Consider the following 19,269-nt stretch of genomic DNA (forward strand, 5'->3'; position numbering starts at 1 on the left):
TCAAACCATAATATATAAGAAAAAAGTGGTCAATGTCTATAATATAACTTTGATATCATTCTAGGTTCTTTATCAGCTTTTGTTTGCTTCAGGAAAAGCGTGGAACTTTAGGTTGCTTCTCATGAATCTTCTCTACTTTTTTTTTCACTCTTTTTGAACCTACTGAAATACTAGTTACCATCAAAGCCTTCAATTTGTTTTAGTAGCAATTTAAAACAACAAAAAGTTACTCTCATTTTTCTCTAATTTTTTTATTTTTTATTTATTTTTTTACGAACAATCGTTACAGATAAGAGTACACAACTCGACAAACCATTTCGAGCTAAATTTAAGGCATGCGCATGCACAAAGAAACTTTTTAAATCGAACCTAACAAGAAAAAATACACATTCGTGCCATTTTTGGTTTTGATGATTTTGTTACCGAACAAAACTAAAACAAGAAAGTTCAAAACCAATTAAAAGAAAATATCTATATTCAGTAAAAAAAAATTATATATTTTTGGTAAAAAATAATCGAAAATCTTCTTAAGTCAAACCAAATAAAATTTAAATAACACTATATTTCATAAAAAAACTAAAAAAAAAACTTAATTGGCGTGAAAATTTTAGACAGGTATTATAAAAGATACCGAAACTGATTATATAAATGTTTGTAAGTCAATGTTGTACCCTCACATAGATTAAAATATGGAGATACGCATATATGACTTCTACGCAAAATTAAAAAAACCATAAAACCAAAAAGAACTCGAGATGAAACCGCTAACTCGTTGACTATAGGCCATCTTTTTTAAAAAAATATTAAATAGTTGACTTTTGCATGTCAAAGCAGAAACAAATGAATATCCCCTAATCGTAATTAGTTCATTGCTACACTAATAGACATGATTAGGTAGGTAATCAATATTTATTATGATGCAATGGACCTCTATAGATTATCGTACCAGTGGACTCGCACCGATTGCTGCTACCTCTTTATCTTTTTTTTTTGACAGTGGTACCTCTTATCTTTACTTAGAATTCTAACAATAGTTAGATGACATTTTGTATCACCTAATTATTAAGGTTTATATAGATGATAATAGCTCGTTTTCTCAACACACAAAAATGTTTGCAAGGGATATTTGAAGTAATAAAAGGATGAGAAATCAAATAGACACATGCTCAAGAGGCACACAGAGAGACGAATATGGTAAAAATTCTTGAAGAACAGACACAAATTGCTAGAAGCAAGTTAATCACTAACATAGATGCAATAATCAAATGATGACACTAGAAGTTATAATACATACATGAGTTGCTTTAAATATAAAGAAGAAGGTTACAGAGCCTTACAACATTTAAACCAGTAAAGAACAACGGTACCTAAGTGTTGTTGTGTTGAGGTGTTTTCGTCGCTCTCTCCAGATCAATCTTACAATTCTCTCTCAACTCTTTCATGGCTATGAAGCTATTCTGCTGCAGATTATCAATTACAATGGACATCAAAACACAAAACCCATATTTTTACAGCCCGAAACAAACCACTGCTCAATGGGAAGACTCTGAGAAGTTTTGTTCTGAAAATCTAATACAAGGTCTGGAGGAACTTACAAGGTGGCTGCTTTCACGAGCCAAGATACCCTCCATGTTAAGAAAGAGAGATGTCCATTGACCCATGACATCAAATTCTACATTTGAGGAGTTATTGGAGTTTTCAGACCCATGAATATCCGTTGGCTTTCCTTTACCATTCCTTTTGATCAAGCTACTAGCTTCTTTCTGGCTCTTCTTCAGCACTGCAGTCAAACAAAAATTAACATGACCATTCATGGAATTTACCATTATCAAACAACTCTGAAATTTGCAGTATAATGCGAACTTACCAGATAATCGACCTTTGATGTCTTGGTAGTGAAGATCTGACCAGATATATGCAGCTGAAGACATTCATTACATCCACAAACTAAGTTAGATAATGTTATAGGGAAGGAAAGAGATGGTTTAAACAAAAACAACACTAAGAAAAAGACAACCTTTCAGACAAAATGAACAAGAGCAAGATTTAAGTTCATCATCAGCTTCCACATCGTGATTGTCAAAACTCGAACATCTGTTCATATTAAACGATTTGATGGTCTGCGAATTAGGTAACAAACCCATCCCTTCAGTAGCCGCCATGGACGGCCTGTCGTCACTTTCGCTATTGCTGCTACTGAACACAGTCATGGCTAAGTCTTCACCGGTAATAGCATCGGTTTGACTTGCAAAGACAGTCATGTCCGAGTCCTTCTGACACACTCTCTGACTAAGTTCGACCACAGAATCACCACCTTCACCTTTCGAATGTTGAACACCAGTATCTACTGCATTGGTTTCACCTTGGGATTCTTTCACATCATCGAGATCGAAATTCTCAGAATCACCATTAGCAGGTGAATCACCGAAACTATTCTTATCATCAGAAGAAGAATTATCGTTTGTATCACTAGTCCTAGTACTTTCCTTAACCAAGTCGTCTACAACTAAACACAACCTCTTCGAAAACTTTACCCCGGAGCCTTCACGAGCAACGGCCCTTCCAGCATCATCTCCAGATTTCAAAAGCAAATCACCCAAAATCGAAGAAATTCCCCTTTTGCTTGGAACATTAGTCATATCACACAAAGGGAGGCGTGTTTCCTTGGACACTAAGCTGCAACTATCTCCAGTCATCTTCAAAATCACCCACAAAACAACAAAAAAAAAGAAGAGGAAAACTTTTCATTTTCAGACTAGAAAATGCTAGAAAACCAATATATTCCACCGGATTGAAACCAACATAGAGCGATAACGAATATTTTTATCCCTAAAAGCAAAAAGAAAACCCTAAAATTTAGGAGATACAATTAATACCCCAAATAAGAAATTGAACAAAACCCTCTTCGAAACCTTAAATTAGGAATCTTAAACTGATAGGATGCAAAAAAAATGAAGCGATTCGTTCGTACATCAGAAGGAAATCCCTAAAATCAACGAAGACAAAATCAATTGAGTTCGAGTTACTGACCAATAGATCGATAGCATCTGTCAACGGCTTAGAAATCTTCGTTTAGTCGGAGAAAAATAGTGTTGGTCTGCGTAGAGAATTAGGGTTTATTAGGTGGTTGAGGCGGGAACCTGTGCGGATTTTCCGATCTTAGATTTCTTTTGACCCGCGTTTCGAATTACGGATTTGGCGTCGGACTCGGGAGTCGCGCGCGGTCCCGCACTGATTAATGGGCCTCAACTGATTATTCTAAGCCCAAAAAAAATATAAGCCTAATCATATAATGGGCCCTAAATTAAACTAAATCTTATCCGACAACGATGTACGTAAGTTAGTTCTACTTGAAGATAGAGATAATTAGATATCCTCGAAAGGCGCGCCAAACCCGCCAAAATTTTATCCACTTATAAATGAACACGTAAATTGATGATTATATGTCCACGTCATCTACTTTGCCGTGAAAGCATTCACTTTTTAAATTTGACGCTTAATTGTTTAATTTTTTTTTAATTCTTTTTCATAAGTCACCAATCGAAGAGAGAAAAATTTTCGCCGGTCTCTTATTCCTCTCCTCCACCGTTGGAAATTTCATTGATATTTTTTTTCTCAGATGGAATCTCGGCGAGGGAATCAGATGGAATTTTCCGAGCTACCTGCAACGAGGCGGATCCAACGATTGTCTTCACACATCTCTCCCGCCGTGACGGCGCCGCCGCAGCAACCGATGGTGCAGACGGAGGCGTGTGCTTCGCGGTCGAAGAAGCTGGAAGTAAATGGGGAGGCGTTGTCGCTTTACATGAGGGGAAAACACATGGATATACAGGAGAAAGTGTACGAGTTCTTCAATTCCCGCCCGGATTTACAGACGCCGATCGAGATCTCGAAGGACGATCACCGGGAATTGTGTATGAGGCAGCTCTATGGAGTTGTGAGAGAAGCTGGGATTAGGCCGTTTAGGTATGTTGCTGACGATCCAGAGAAGTATTTCGCGATTATGGAAGCTGTTGGAAGTGTGGATATGTCGCTTGGGATCAAGCTTGGCGTTCAGTACAGGTTAGTTTTAGCTTTTTAAAATCCACCTGTGATTGAGATATTCAGTTTCCTGATTTGGGTTTCATCATTAGATTTAAAGATTTCAACTTTTGGTTTTGTGGTATTGTTCTCGATGAACGCTTGATCTTGGTTCTTGAATTTTTTTCAGCAGCAATATATGATCATGTTAGTATTGATGAGAAATCAGTTGAATTTCTTGGTTTTTCACAGAAGTTTCGATAAATACAGGTTTGGTAAGGATTCATAGTTTGTTTGCATTGACTTTATTTATATACATCCATGTATAGTCTTTGGGGAGGCTCTGTGATCAATTTGGGAACCAAGAAGCACAGAGACAAGTATTTCGATGGCATTGACAACCTCGACTACACCGGTTGCTTTGCCATGACCGAACTCCACCATGGTAAGTGATGACTGATGAATAATGCCTTCGCCTCTCTCTGTGTGTCATTAGTTACTAACCATCGGTTTTTTTTTGTTTCCTCAAGGGTCAAATGTTCAAGGTCTCCAGACCACGGCCACGTTCGATCCCATCACAGACGAGTTCATAATTGACACACCTCATGATGGAGCTATCAAATGGTGGATTGGAAATGCTGCAGTTCATGGAAAGTTTGCCACTGTTTTCGCCAGGCTCATCCTTCCAACTCATGATTCCAAAGGAGTCTCGGATATGGGCGTTCACGCCTTCATCGTTCCGATCAGGGATTTGAAAACCCACCAGGCGCTTCCAGGTGTTGAGATTCAAGATTGTGGACATAAAGTTGGCCTTAATGGAGTGGATAACGGTGCATTGAGATTCCGTTCTGTGAGGATACCTCGAGACAATCTTCTCAATCGCTTTGGAGATGTGTCCCGAGATGGGAAATACACAAGTAGTTTGCCAACAATCAATAAAAGATTTGGAGCAACACTCGGTGAGCTTGTAGGTGGAAGAGTAGGCCTTGCCTATGCATCTGTTGGTGTCCTTAAAATTTCCGCTACTATTGCTATTCGTTATTCGCTGTTAAGGCAACAATTCGGTCCTCCAAAGCAACCTGAAGTCAGTATTCTTGATTACCAGTCTCATCAACATAAGCTCATGCCGATGTTAGCCTCGACTTATGCATACCATTTTGCAACTGTGTACCTCGTGGAGAAGTATTCGGAGATGAAGAAGACTCACGACGAGCAATTGGTTGCTGATGTTCATGCACTCTCTGCTGGACTCAAGTCTTATGTAACGTCTTACACCGCCAAGTCGCTGTCGGTTTGCAGAGAAGCCTGTGGAGGACATGGTTACGCAGCTGTTAACCGGTTTGGAAGCTTGAGAAACGATCATGACATTTTCCAAACATTTGAAGGAGACAACACAGTGCTTCTGCAACAGGTCCGTTCATTCTTTTAAGGAACTTGAAATTGATGATCATTCATGCATGCTCATAGTATTGGTCCTTCGTTTAGGTGGCAGCTGATTTATTGAAGCAATACAAAGAGAAGTTCCAAGGTGGGACATTGACAGTCACATGGAGTTACTTGAGAGAATCGATGAACTCTTATTTGGCTCAGCCAAATCCCGTTACAGCTCGTTGGGAAGGTGAAGATCATCTAAGAGATCCTAAATTCCAACTTGATGCTTTCCGGGTGAGTTAGTTAGTGTTTACTTTACATATACAATGACCTATCTGAGAGTCTTATTGCCTTCATCCATCAATCACACTTGTTGTCTTTAAATTTTGTCTCTTCAGTATCGGACATCGCGCCTCCTACAAAGTGTTGCAATGAGATTGAAGAAACACACCAAGACTCTTGGAACCTTCGGTGCTTGGAACAGATGCTTGAATCATCTCTTGACACTTGCAGAATCTCACATTGAATCAGTCATTCTCGCCAGGTTCATTGAAGCTGTACAAAAGTAAGTAAACAAACACACACAAAAATCTTCCCTTAAACTGTTAAAAAAGTCAGGTTTATCTCTTATTTAAAAACCGTCTCGTCTCTTCCTTCAGCTGTTCGGACGCAAGTGCAAGAGCTGCTCTGAAACTAGTATGTGATCTATACGCATTGGACCGAATCTGGAAAGATATAGGAACGTACCGTAACGTGGATTATGTGGCGCCTAACAAAGCTAAGGTATTTTTGTTTGTTTTTGCTGTATGATTCTCAAATTGAATTAATGGTTTTTTTTATGGATTTAATATTGTAAAAAAAAAAAAATCTTGTTTTTTTTTTGCAGGCGATTCATAAGTTGACAGAGTATTTGAGTTTCCAAGTAAGGAATGTGGCAAAGGAATTAGTGGACGCGTTCGAGCTACCTGATCACGTTACTCGAGCACCAATTGCTATGCAATCTGATGCTTATGCACAGTATACTCAAGTTGTTGGATTCTAAAAGAGGTCAGAGATCAATATCAGATTGTTATCGCAAATAATCTCCTTCGAACCTTTTGATACGAAGCAAAAAATAACAATTTATATTTAGTTAAAATACGTAGAAGAAAATCTGCAATCTTTGTATGTGTGTTTGTATTCGTTGCTATTTGTTTTCACAGCAGAATGAATATCCACGTCGGTTTTTAGATCAAACAATTCGAGGAACTTAAAGAGGATATTCTATAAGAACTTCTTTAAACTTTCAAATATAGGGATGTTTAGGATTTGGATTTAACTTGGGAACTTCATGATACGCTTAGTCATTTTTTACAACTCAAAACGTATAAGTATCGAACCAACGTTGATTGTTTAGAGTGTTGATGTTATTATAGACGAATGAGTTTTTTTGGTCGACAGCGTAAACCTTTCTTTTTTTTGTCGTCCAACGTACGTACCTATTTTTTTTTTTAATAGAGGTTAAAAAGGATCCAGATAGATATTTCTCTAATTGGTTATTTCATTATTTCATTAAATTCTCCACAAAAAAAAAAACCAAAAATCTAGTTTTTCACCGACTTTATATTGTTATATTGTGTAGTGGACGTGGGTAAATCGTGGTGAACGTAAGGTACGAGGTCATATAATCCCTAAAATCCTTCACAAACATCCAAAAACCATAAACTATCATCATTTAGTTATATCCCTTCTTTTTCCTTCTTTACATTTATGTCAAGTTTCCACCCAAGTCTTGTTCCCAATCGTCATATATCCTTTTACATCCATTTTCACATGTGATCTATCATCTATATATGAACTTTCAGTTCCACCGTTGTACGAGAGAGAACTCAGAGAAGAGATGGTTGCGCAATTCACGGCGGAACTAGCGATGGAGTTTTAATCTTTGTTAGCACCATCAGTCATCGCCATTAGAGAAAGAAAAAAAAATGAGAGAATGAGGGGGGTTTTTTGGGTTTTTCTTAAACCAAAGGGTTAAGAGAGAATAAGACTTCAAAAAAACGTAATTACCAGTGATCTGCATGCATATTATTATATACCTTCTTGATCACTTGCGGACTTTTTAATTTAGGCTACATAATTACCAAAGGTAATTACCAAAGGTAATTTCTTCGCCAAATAAATACATTATTTTATTTTAGCCAATTACGAAAAAAACATTGTTTTGTTTCATTTTGGCTATCTTAAGACACGCAATTTCAGACAGAACGAGTAGACATCGACACGACACTCTCTCCACATGCAGACCACCTCCTTTCCATTATTAAATAATCATAACCGATACATGACAATCCGTATATGTAACTTATTAACCGCCAATAATATCACGTATAAAACGGAAATTAAACTCGGGCAATCGCAAGGGATCATTTTGTTTCTCAAAAACATACATATATAGAGAAATTATAAGATACTACTATACATAATACACTAAAAAAAAATGGTGGAGGTCCAAGATTTGGAACCACTTAGTCCCATTCAAGACGACGAAGACGATAATTACGAAGATGAAGAAGACGAATTTGACCGTCTCGGTGAAGAAATCAGCTACGACGATCTCAAGAAACGCATGTGGAAAGATCGAAACCTCATGTCCAAACTCAAACAACAGAAGAAAGATAATTATGATGATCACTCCGTTCTCTCTTCGCCGTCAACGTCCACGTCAGCATCTTCTTCATCTTCAACCACTATCGTGCGCCGAGCAGAATCTTCACGCCGCAAGAAAATGGCTCGATCTCAAGATTCGGTTTTGAAGTACATGATGAAGATAATGGAAGTTTGCAAAGCTCGAGGATTCGTCTACGGAATCGTACCGGAAAAGGGTAAACCGGTAACCGGTTCTTCAGACAGCTTAAGACGCTGGTGGAAAGAAAACGTTCAGTTCGATCAAACCGCTCCAAACGCTGTTTCCGACTACTTAACATTTGCGGATGCCCAGCTAATCTCGTCAAACGAATCTCTAGATCCGAATTCGTATATCCACATGCTTCATGAGCTCCAAGACACGACGTTGGGGTCTTTGTTATCAGCTTTGATGCAACACTGCGTGCCGCCGCAACGGCGATTTCCGTTGGAAAAAGGTTTGGCTCCGCCGTGGTGGCCGGACGGGACGGAGTTATGGTGGGGAGAGCAAGGAGCGGCGGCGTTTGAGCACGGTCCACCACCGTATCGTAAACCGCACGATCTTAGAAAAGCTTGGAAAGTCAGCGTTTTGGCGGCTGTGATTAAACACATGTCGCCGAATTTGGAGAGAGTGAGGCGTCTCGCGAGACAGTCCAAGTGTTTGCAAGATAAAATGATGGCTAAAGAGACTGATACTTGGTCTCGCGTGTTAAACCAAGAAGAAGCTATTCTCAAACGCCTCAAGATCTCTGACGACGAAGAGGAGGGGGGAAATCAAGAACCGGAAAGATTCATTTCCCTTGATCAAGAATCATCGTTAAATGATTGTTTACTTGTAGCAAATGATCAAGAAGTGGCAAGATTAACAGGTAAAGACAAAAGGGTTGATCAAGAATCGTCACTAAATGCCTGTTTTCTTGCAGACCAAGATCAAGAACAGCTGGGAAACAAGAGAAAAGGAAAGTTTGTGGAGCAGGAAGCGACGGTATCTAATGTAAACACTTGTCAAAACTCAAGTTGTCCTTCGAGTGATGCGAGTTTAGGATTCTTCGACAAGAATTTGAGAACAGGACACGAGATGGAGTGTCTCTACGGGACTCAAGAACCGATAAACCAGAGTAGTGGGGGCTCTGACGGGTTTGTTCGGTCGATGACTACGAGTGATGATGATTACAGCGCGAGCTCGAGAGCAGAGGACACGAGAGGTTATCATAATCAAGATGGAAACTGGCTAGATTATTTCTGGTTCGAGAGATTACAAGACCTGAATCAAGGGTTTGGAGATCAGGCAGCTGCGGTTGACTTGAACCAATTACCAGATCATTCTGATTCGAATCAGACCATGAACGAGGAAGATTTCTCGTTATGGGACATGGGTTGTGAAGACAAAGATATTTATATGTCTCCAGATTGAAAAAGATCTCAACTTGGGAATATATTCTCTAGTTACAATGTACTAGAAACAGAGTCGGGAGAATAAACAGAGAACTTTTTTTCAGTTGTTTGTTTGTTTGTTGATCAAAAGCTATACAATCGAGAAATAATACCTTTTTAATCATATTTTTTTTAGTTCAAAAAGAATTGTAACAATCTTAGTCGTAAAAACTATGCCTCTGTGGAATGCAATCTTCAACCAATCTTGCAGCCGCACAAGAATAACCTTTCCTGAATCTACCTTTGTTCAGACTCTTCACATCAACTTCTACTGCAAAGATTGCACAAACCGGTCTGTGATCTGAAAACCGTGATTCGCCTCGTATATATGAAAGTTGTTCTATTCCTTCTCCTCTCCATAGAATTCGATCACACCTGAAAAATCATTCCAATTTCAAAACACACCACACACACACAAAAACAGAGCTTTTCAGAATCAAAACACACCGCAAAAAAAAAAAAAAGTGGTTTAGGGTTAGTACCAAGCAGGCGTACGGCGTTTTTTCTTGGACTTGGTGGTTTCTCCGGCGTAAGCATCTGAGTTTTGAGAGTATTTATAAGTTGGAGCAAAGAAGATTTGACCTTCTTGAAATCCAGAAAAGACTCTTCCTGCTCCTCTTTCCATGTTAAGCTGAAATTATTAGAGATCACAGAAGTTGTTGGTCAACCGGGAAAAAGAATGTTGAAACGTAAAGATTGGTTTTTATGAGATCAATTAATACTACAAAACCTGGTCTTTCTCAAGAAGAGTATCCCAGTCATTGTCTTCTAGCAATACTCTCGTCTCTTCGTAGGTTAAGGCAACTCTGTAATTCAAATCTCCAAGCCAAAGAACTCGGCTGCAAATTCCCAAACAGAACCTTTTTAGCAATTTATTTTTTTCTTGTATAGAGAAAAAGGCTTATGATTTTCATGGAAACATACTCGTGATCTACTATTCTTTCGGGTGCGCGACAATTAGGGTTCTTGGTGATTTTGGGAAATTGAGTATGTTTCAGAATCTCAGCTACATCTGCGTTTCTTCTCATCTCATCACCTTCTTTCTCACCAGAAGCCAAATGGCTACACACAAAGCAAAAGCTTGTTTGGTGCAATGACATGCTTATAGCAATGCATCCCTGTCAAACCACAAAAATTTAGAGAATTCTTTTTGCTTTGTGTCATAACTTTGAATTTTTAGAAAGAAAAAAATAGTTTTACCTTGTTTCCCAAGCGACCCATGATTCCTCTTCCAACAGAATCAAGTCTAAGATGAGATATGTGTGGAATCAACTCTTTTCTAGCCCAAACAGACAAAAACAAACCAACCATTTGTTTACTCGCAATCAGTCGATAGCCCATTTGTCCCGGCATCCTTGTAGTCGCAGGAACATCATCAAACAAGAGATTCTCATGAACCCTAAAATTCTCAGGCTCCACATTGTTATTGTTATCTGTAACAGGATCACTGAACTTTTTCGATCTCCTAGCTTCAAAACCAATCGAAGTGTCGATAACCGGACAATTACAAGTCTTCAAAAGACTTGAATCAACTCGATAGTTTCTGCTCAAGACTTTAAGATTCGGTCTTTGAAAGAAACTAAGACTACTTGGTGTTCTTGATTCTTCATTACCACAGCTACTGCTACAAGTAGTTGTTCTTGAGGCAGAGAAAGCAGCGTTTGAGTAAACAGAGTCTTGCTTCGGTTTGTTTAAAGCTTGGCTTATTAGAGCTAACCATTTAGCTGCTGGCTCGTTGTCTTCAACAACTAATACATTTCCTGCACTTAGAGGAACAATCTCTTGAAACCTGAGATACAAAACAAGAAAATGAGAAATCAATGCTCGAATATTTATAAAGCTTGTAACTTTTAAAAGCCTATGAATCCAAATTTGTCAAATTTCATTTCATACCCACAGATATATAAGTCCGCTGTGCCTTCAACGAGTAAGAAGTCTTCGAGGTTAAGATCGTTGTTCGGTGCTCTTCCTCCTACATTCCACGTAGCTAGAAACACCCTGTTTTTTTTTTAAAAAAAAAAAAGAAAAACATAGAATTTGAATCTGACATAAATTTAAAGATTATAGAACTTATTAAGAGAGATTGATTGATTTTCTAACCTGAGTTCACGAATCTCTGTTGTTGGTGCCATATGCCTATCGAAACTCGATAGATTCAAGCCTTCAATTCCAGGACTTGACTTTCTCTCTTATGAATTTACCAGAAAACCAAGATATAAAGCCCATCAAAATCAGTAGTTTTAACATTGCTTAGCAATAAAACCCTAAAATTTGTTAAAGACCTTGACGAAGAGACGAGTCAAAATAAAGAAAAAAATCCCCAATCTTTGACAATGTACGATTTCTTTCGCTTTCATAATCATGTGAAAAATGTCAATTTTTTTTCTGGGTAGGTTACCCAAAAGATCAAATTATTCTCAACCACACATTGAAAAAAATTCACAGAAATTATCAATTTACCAGAAACAGTCTTCCAAATCATCGGAGAAGTGTTGTCAAGAATCGATTTTTTCCGAGAAGCCATTCGTCGCTCCAAATCTATCAAGAAAGATCCAAGAGCCATTTGACGAATCGAATCGTTATACAAAATTGAATTTTGTTTTCTTGTGATGTACGTAAATCGCTTAAAGAAGAAATACCATTGCAATCTTCATTGTTGTTGTCTTCGTCATCATTATTTCCTTTGTTGTTCATATTATTTGACGCATCTTCTTCTTCTTCTTCTTCTTCTTCTTCTTCTTCTTCTTCTTCTTTACCACATCGTCTTGATCCGAAAATCTTCGGAAGAATTGACTATTCAGAAATGTCCAGGATCATCAGAAAGGAAAACACTTTTTATTTTCTAAATTAAAATCCAATTAATGGGTTTCACGTCGTGACATTTTCTAGGAGATTTTTATTTTTTTAAAAAAAATTCAGTAAAAAACAATTGAAGGAGGAAGAGAGAGAGAGAGGGAGAGAGAGGGTGAAAGAGAGAACCTTCTTCTTCTTCTCGCTTCTGAGGCTGTTCTCAGAGTCGCTATCTTTATTGGAACTCATTCATCAAAATTTTCTTAACAGAAATTATACACAAATTGGAAACAGAGGAGTTATTAAATTTTCAACCTAATGTGGTGTTAATAGATCTTGGAATCGTGCGGAGAAGGGCATTAATTTTATTTTATTTTGGTTTTTAAGGGTTCGATTTTCCCACGACTATTGAGTTATATATATTATTGACGTGAACAAAATTATTTACTGATTTTTTAAGTAGATCAGGTGATTAATTACTATTTAGCAGAAGAGGAAGTAATGTTTTAAATTTTCTAAATCAGTTTGAAAAGATCAGATTTTGGCGCCAGCTCTTTCGGAGGGTTTTAATAACAGCGAGATTTGCTTTGGTTACAAACTTACAAATGTACTAGGATTTATAATTTGTGTTTAGAATTGATAACAGGTTAAATATTGTGTTGAACCTGTTTGATGAAGTTAATAAAATTAACTATATAAAATAAAATTTCAGTTAAATAAGTTAGTTTTTTATATGTTTTAATTTAATTATGTTTGTTGTAAGAAAATATTATGTTTATTTAATATTTATTAAGAAACGATAAATATTACATGCGAAAAAAAAACGATAAATATTACAGTGATTTTATGCATTTGCAATAATTGACTATAAGGATAGGAAAGATGTACCGATCTGATTTGATGAAATCATATTTATGCTAAGAAGAGCGTTCTCCTTCAATTTCTCTATTTAATAATACTTGGAAAAAAAAAACACTTTCAAAATACAACATTTTCTTGTGGAAAGCTTGTTCAGCAGCGTTATCGACGGCAGAGAGACCAAGAACGAGGAGGAATCAATGCGAAGTCAATTAAAAAGATGAAACAATTAATCGTATTCTTTTTCAGTGTCCTCAACCAATAGCTATATGGAAAATGTGCTGACATTTAAAAGTTATGATAATTTGTCAACGAAGTTTGAAAAATATATGGAGAGAATATTTGAAATTACGGGAAATCACAATTTGCCGATGGATCTTAGATTGTCACCGTTTTGGGTGATTTGGATAATTTGGAAGGTCAGAAATGAATTTGTGTTTCAAAAATGTCCATCTAAGGGAAGATGCAAATAGAGGAATTCAAGGTGTCAATGAATGGATGCCGGCAAATCCAAAGTTTAAGTCTACACCAGATTCTTTAGATCATACAAACAAGAAAAAGAATCACGCAGCATATTTGTTGGCCAAAAAAACATATAAGAATGACCAGATTCTTTTTTTGATTAAATGTGATTTTAAGATACATATATACATACGTACGACACATAAACATAATACATACCAACGGATTACAGGTGGCATATATAGTTTGCAATGTTTGGTAAGAACACAATTGTGAATGCACTTGTCTGTTATCTATATAAAACATGTGGCACGAACGGTAACATTTATAACATCATCTTTCTTCTCCTTCTTTTCTTTAACGATAACAAACATGTGTGTGTATTTTCCCTAAAGATATACTCTACTCACCAATTTCTTTTGTTAATGTACTGTAATAATGAAAAGATATTTAAGAAGTATCACAAGAATCGTGTTCCACAATGCAAGGTGTGCAACGACTCTCGCTAATTTGTTATTAAGTTCGTAAATTTAGCAAGATGTTTATTGTAAACCATACATGCTTTTTTCCTTTAACTAAATTTTCTTCGTGAATAAATGTCTCTCTCGTTTGAAAGTACAAAACTATATATAATATCTTTGATGGATATATTATATATCTATATATATATATATTCCATTTTATCATCTTTTCCTTTTTCTGATAATAGTTTTTTAGTTTTCCTAAGAAACAAAATTATCTGTTATCAATCTGATTAAAATTCTCCCTAAAAAAACAGCTAAAATCATTCTTGTTAATATGCTGTAACTTTGCCACGAAGGTAAAGTGATAAATAAAAATAAATAAATAAAAATAAATAAATAAATTTGGCCTGTAGGGTTCTTCATGCTGAAGTAATCAAAACTACATTATAAACTCAGCAATTCCTACTTCCAGACAACAAAACACAAAACTTATAAAACTGTGATTCTCTCTCCGAAGGTAACAACAAAGATCGATACTTTATTTAATTTTAATGCTTTCCCTTGGATCAGTTTTTTTCTTAAAACTTTTCCGTATCAGGGGAAGAAGAGGATTTGAGATATGTTATGAAGCTTCTTCATTTATGATTTACAAATCTGATTTTTTCTTTAATACATTTTTATTTCTGATTCAGGATGGTGAAAAATCTGATGATGCTGGTTATTTGAGAAGCGGGAGAGTCTCCGGAGGATTGTTGCCGGAGCTATTTTCCGGTGACATTGCTCTCTCATACTCTGTTTCCAAAAACCTTTTCCCCTCCATCTGTAAGAAACCTTTTCACACTTCTTTTTCTTCACATACTAAATATTAACTAAAAAGAAATCTAGATTTAAAAGCATGATTTAATAAACTTTTAGGGTTCACTCTAAATTTCATCTGTAAGAAACTTATTATTTTATTTCCCCTAGTATTAACAAGAAATCTAGATTGAAGACCATAGTTTTCATTCATATGTAGTAGATGCGAGTATGAAGGTGCATCTATCTAATATTGTCCATCTATATGTGTATAAAGTGATTAATTGTTAGCTTCTAGAAGAGATGGTACCTTTGTTAGCTGGCTAACCAAAACCTGGTTCTCTGCTCTCAACATCTTCTCCTGTTAGAACAACATCACAAATCCATCAGTTTTCTAACAAGTTCTGAAACATCGAACTTTGACCCATCACAGTCCCCACTCGAGTAAGGACTGGGGAGTGGGGAGAGTCGACTTTGATCAAGATTTTAACAAAGCCTTTTTGATTCTCATTAGAGTTTCATTTAAATGAAGCCAAGAATAAATCAGACCAAAAAGACTTTATATAGAGAGATTAACACGTACGGTCAAGTGATCTGCATACTCTGAGGTTAAGAGGATTGAAGAATTAGTAGACCACAATGGCTGGGACTGCGAATAAAAACCAAAGCACTAACCTTTTCTTGAAGGGTCTTCACAAGCTCCATCATTAGCTCGTTCTGCAACAAGAGATTCAGGATTGTGTCAAACTGGAAACATGATCCAAACTCGGGCAATGTCCAAAGACTGTTCTTTGAATGCAAATCAGACAAAATATTTTATGGAATAATCTGCTGAATCACTCAGTCGCAGCAGATATACCTTCCTAGCTCTAGTTACAGACAGAGCAGTCTTGAACTGCTCTTCCAGGGAAATTAGAGACTCTATGCTTATATTATCGCCATTCGTTTCTTCAAGCTTGCTGCATATTCATAAATCAACCAAAAAGAAAAAGAAAAGCTTTTTTCGATCAGAGGGTGAGGTAGGACAAAGGAGTCTTGGTGCTAACCATTGGACTATTTCCAGTAACTCCTTATGTGAAAGATAATTCCTAGTTTTTTCTGCAAGACCCTGCCATAAATTAAGGGAAAGGTCAGAAAGATTGTGAGTTTCTTTTGTGGTTTCAAGAGACACAAATGACCGTAACTAACTCTCGACAGTTAATTTTGGTATACGACAAATAGTTTAGAATCTTGCCGAAGTTAAGGCATTACTCAAAGCATCCACATAACAACCATCTCAGTCAACTATTATAGAGCTAAGATTCTAAAAGCTCATCTCAATTACATATGCCGTAGACGACTTTGAGTGTATATATGGCTGACAAGATCTGATTCTAATCCCTTGAGAATAAAGTTTGGTAGAGAATAATTTAGAACCTTCTCGTATACTTTCTAGTGCAACACCTGCAGTGAAGAACGAAGTACCACTATGCCGGGTCTCTCTCCACATTGTTAAGGCACTACGCATAGTATCCACATAACAACCATCTCAATGGATTGTACGCTACTTCTAAATGCTCATCTCAGTTACATATGTGTGTGTAACGAAGAAAAACTTACCAAGGTTTTAAGTTCATCAGCATGTTGTATTTCATAACGCTTGAGGATCTTGGCCATGCTGGAGAGAGATTAAGAGAGAAAGAAAAAGACCTTAAAATACAATCTATGCCATACCATTTCAACACTACGAACATCAGAACATGTTGATAACTATAGAATCAATTTGTGTTAGTAACACTTAATATAGTTATAAACAATTCTAACAATGATTCATATTATACGACGGACTTCTTTAGTTTAACCTTGAGTACACAGTCTTGTGTTTAATTTTAATGTCGATGTATATAAATGGCTGAATCTACTACCTACAAAGTAAATTTGTAAGACTCTATTTATATCTAACTATGCAATGAACAACTCTAATAACCACTAAGCCCATCTCTAAGGTTGTGTTATATATAATCAACTTTGCAGACACTGAATTCGTTTTGACTTGGCATGGTTTTGGACATACATGCACAATATGAAAAATTTCTTCCTATGGGTTTAATTAATTACCTTACTACTCTCCTATTCCTATCAAAGCTAAATCAATGATTAACTTTTGGTTACTTTAAGAAACTGATAGCAGTCCAGAAAAGAGTAACTGGATAGATAGATTGAAAAAAATATTTCCCCTTACGAACAAATCTTAATGAAATTCATGTTCGTAAGTGAAAATCTCCATTCTTCAACAGATGGTAAAATCAATATTGACAATTTATTTGTGAGAAGCACTAAAGACACTCCAACCTCCTCATAGTATTGAATTGCTCACACAATCTGAACCGGAAAACTGAAAACAAAACCTTTGGCTGGATACATAAGACTTTGAAATAGTCCTTAAAGATTAAGCCAAGAAAACGGATTTAGCAATTTACGGAAGGTTACAAATTGATGGGATTGAGCCCAGATCAAGCCCAAAAGGTTCACCACAAAAGCTAGCTTATGTATGAGGGTACCTCTAGGTCTTGTAATTGCAGTTTGTTTAATCCTACTTTGTATTGTCCATGATCTATTGCAAGATTATAGCTTATAGATTGAATTTTGTTCACTTGATCTTTATGTTGCTAATTGCATCCTAAGTTTTGATTTGAAACTAAGCAATTAGTAAGGCACATAAGAATCAAAATCTCAAATCAACACACGAAGCTACAACTAGAGTTTAGACTACCGTTAAATTTGAAGCAATTAAAATCCATTGTTAATTCTTCAAAAAATTCGTGCATGTTAGCTGCCAATTTAATATATATACTTTCCTGATCAAGCATTTGTAGTGTTAATATCAAGGCAATGCTAAGAGGGTTTATATACAGTGACAAAGGGTTATATTCCCATTCCTATAAGGTTTCAATTCGGTTAATTGTAATCACATTGGAAATGCTGTAAAAGAACGACACGAGATAAAGTGTACTGAACCAAATGGTTGTATAGTCTCTTTGACTCATGAGACCCAATAACACAACAACAACAAAAATGCATTGCAAAAGAGATGGGAGCCAATTCTAGAAAAGTAGTGTCACCTTTGTGTCATAATTCAAGTTTAAATGTGGTGCGTGTGTGAGTTATCATGACCAAAAGAAATATTTGATAACCGTTCAAAGGAGTAATCCAGCATGTGTGATAGCTATAATTTATAGTCTTCATTACAGTTACCCCAGCACTATATCTGACCATCAAAATTAACTCGAAACCTTTTCTTAAGCAACGAATCAATAAAAATATTAACTAATAAATCATTCAGCATACACTTGTAACTAACCAAAATTTGCAAAAGGCTAAAAAAAAAAAGTGGCACCACACCAATCTTAAGATTTTTGATCAAGATTATATCTCAACAAATCTACCGGAGGTGCATTGAATTGGGTAATTAAAGAGGATAATGAGTATATATTAATCTCAAATTAAACAATGTACATTGTTCTTATATAACTGATCAAGTAGCAACACAAAATTAAGATGACTTGAAATCCCAAGAGACAAACATAAAGTTAAGATTACCACGTGTAGAAAATCCTCTCTAAGTGCATGCAATAGTATTCTCACAAAAAAAAAAAAAAACAATTCCTGCAACAAACTAAAAAAAAAATAGAAACAAAAAAAAACGAACACAAAGAACATCTTTGGCCACCACATTGTTTAATTTATACACCTACAGATCGATTATGGACATGGATTAAACACGAACCCCAGCTTTGAAGATTCAAAGAAGACAAACCCTAGTTGTTGTTAGTTTCTATAATTTCTCGAGAAAAATGAACAAAAGAGAATCCTAAAAATGAGGAAAAAGTAGTGTTACCTATCGCCGGAGGAGGAGCTGTAGAGTTTTCCTGTAGAGGAGACGATGAGAAGAGCGACGGAAGAATCACAGAGAATTGAGAGCTGACGAGCTTTCTCCATGAGACCATTTCGTCTTTTACAGAAAGAGACTTGTCGACTACTTTTGTTCTCAATTCGTTTGATCTCCACTTTTCTTCTTCCCATGGCTTCTCTCTCCGACAAGTCTTGTGCCCTAATTTGATCCAGATGTTCGTTTAGCTAAGCCAGAGAACACTCAACGTTTTTAATTTTATCCTTTTCTGTTTTTTGTTTTTTTGAGTTTTTTTTTTTCCTTTCTCTCTTGATCGTTTTTTTTTTTTTGGATTTTGAGCAAACTGTATCTACTGTTTTTGTTTTGGTGAACCGAGAGAGTGACAAAAAAAAAAAGAAATCTATCAAGAGGTGCAAAAACGATGCGTTTAGACACGTATTGACGAATGTCGAATTCCCTGCGGGCGCGTTTTTTCCTCTTCTGTCATTCCATTTCTTTGTAATTATCTCTTTCTGTTATAAA

At 36.3% G+C, this 19,269-nt stretch overlaps 5 protein-coding genes across 7 annotated transcripts; 2 read left to right on the plus strand and 3 right to left on the minus strand.

The window, feature by feature from the left end:
• Window positions 1-1,195: 1,195 nt before the first annotated feature.
• Window positions 1,196-3,170, minus strand: LOC18011800. The gene is made up of 5 exons (XM_006394014.2): window positions 3,031-3,170; window positions 2,018-2,696; window positions 1,868-1,921; window positions 1,596-1,780; window positions 1,196-1,460 (listed from the first exon to the last, which is right to left on the minus strand). The coding sequence occupies exons 2-5, from the start codon at window positions 2,694-2,696 to the stop codon at window positions 1,368-1,370; spliced, it is 1,011 nt and encodes a 336-aa protein (XP_006394076.1). The 5' UTR covers window positions 3,031-3,170; the 3' UTR covers window positions 1,196-1,367.
• A 365-nt stretch (window positions 3,171-3,535) lies between these two features.
• Window positions 3,536-6,627, plus strand: LOC18011801 (acyl-coenzyme A oxidase 2, peroxisomal). The gene is made up of 7 exons (XM_006394015.2): window positions 3,536-4,062; window positions 4,350-4,465; window positions 4,551-5,431; window positions 5,506-5,685; window positions 5,790-5,956; window positions 6,051-6,174; window positions 6,278-6,627. Exons 1-7 carry the CDS (start codon window positions 3,620-3,622, stop codon window positions 6,431-6,433), a joined length of 2,067 nt encoding a protein of 688 aa, XP_006394077.1. The 5' UTR covers window positions 3,536-3,619; the 3' UTR covers window positions 6,434-6,627.
• A 1,243-nt stretch (window positions 6,628-7,870) lies between these two features.
• On the plus strand, window positions 7,871-9,483 carry LOC18011901 (ETHYLENE INSENSITIVE 3-like 5 protein). The gene has a single exon (XM_006394016.2). It carries the CDS (start codon window positions 7,871-7,873, stop codon window positions 9,467-9,469), a length of 1,599 nt encoding a protein of 532 aa, XP_006394078.1. The 3' UTR covers window positions 9,470-9,483.
• A 90-nt stretch (window positions 9,484-9,573) lies between these two features.
• On the minus strand, window positions 9,574-12,540 carry LOC18011902 (type I inositol polyphosphate 5-phosphatase 5). The gene is made up of 10 exons (XM_006394017.2): window positions 12,469-12,540; window positions 12,129-12,282; window positions 11,950-12,027; window positions 11,590-11,677; window positions 11,383-11,487; window positions 10,690-11,278; window positions 10,414-10,607; window positions 10,220-10,328; window positions 9,972-10,120; window positions 9,574-9,864 (listed from the first exon to the last, which is right to left on the minus strand). Exons 1-10 carry the CDS (start codon window positions 12,526-12,528, stop codon window positions 9,648-9,650), a joined length of 1,743 nt encoding a protein of 580 aa, XP_006394079.2. The 5' UTR covers window positions 12,529-12,540; the 3' UTR covers window positions 9,574-9,647.
• Window positions 12,541-14,485: 1,945 nt separating this feature from the next.
• LOC18011921 (protein MADS AFFECTING FLOWERING 5) lies at window positions 14,486-19,040 on the minus strand. Of its 3 annotated transcripts, none has more exons than XM_024151281.1 (7): window positions 18,736-19,040; window positions 16,458-16,515; window positions 15,905-15,966; window positions 15,718-15,817; window positions 15,534-15,575; window positions 15,169-15,219; window positions 14,495-14,894 (listed from the first exon to the last, which is right to left on the minus strand). In XM_024151281.1, the coding sequence occupies exons 1-7, from the start codon at window positions 18,918-18,920 to the stop codon at window positions 14,730-14,732; spliced, it is 663 nt and encodes a 220-aa protein (XP_024007049.1). In that variant the 5' UTR covers window positions 18,921-19,040; the 3' UTR covers window positions 14,495-14,729. The 3 variants fall into 3 exon arrangements, with proteins under 3 accessions (XP_024007050.1, XP_024007049.1, XP_006394081.1); XM_006394019.2 differs by having other exon boundaries at window positions 14,581-14,883; XM_024151282.1 differs by lacking the exon at window positions 15,905-15,966 and having other exon boundaries at window positions 14,486-14,894; window positions 18,736-19,014.
• Between the last annotated feature and the right edge of the window lie 229 nt (window positions 19,041-19,269).

This window comes from Eutrema salsugineum, unplaced genomic scaffold, assembly GCF_000478725.1.
Source record: "Eutrema salsugineum unplaced genomic scaffold, Eutsalg1_0 scaffold_6, whole genome shotgun sequence".
In the NCBI taxonomy this organism is placed as follows: Eukaryota; Viridiplantae; Streptophyta; class Magnoliopsida; order Brassicales; family Brassicaceae; genus Eutrema; species Eutrema salsugineum.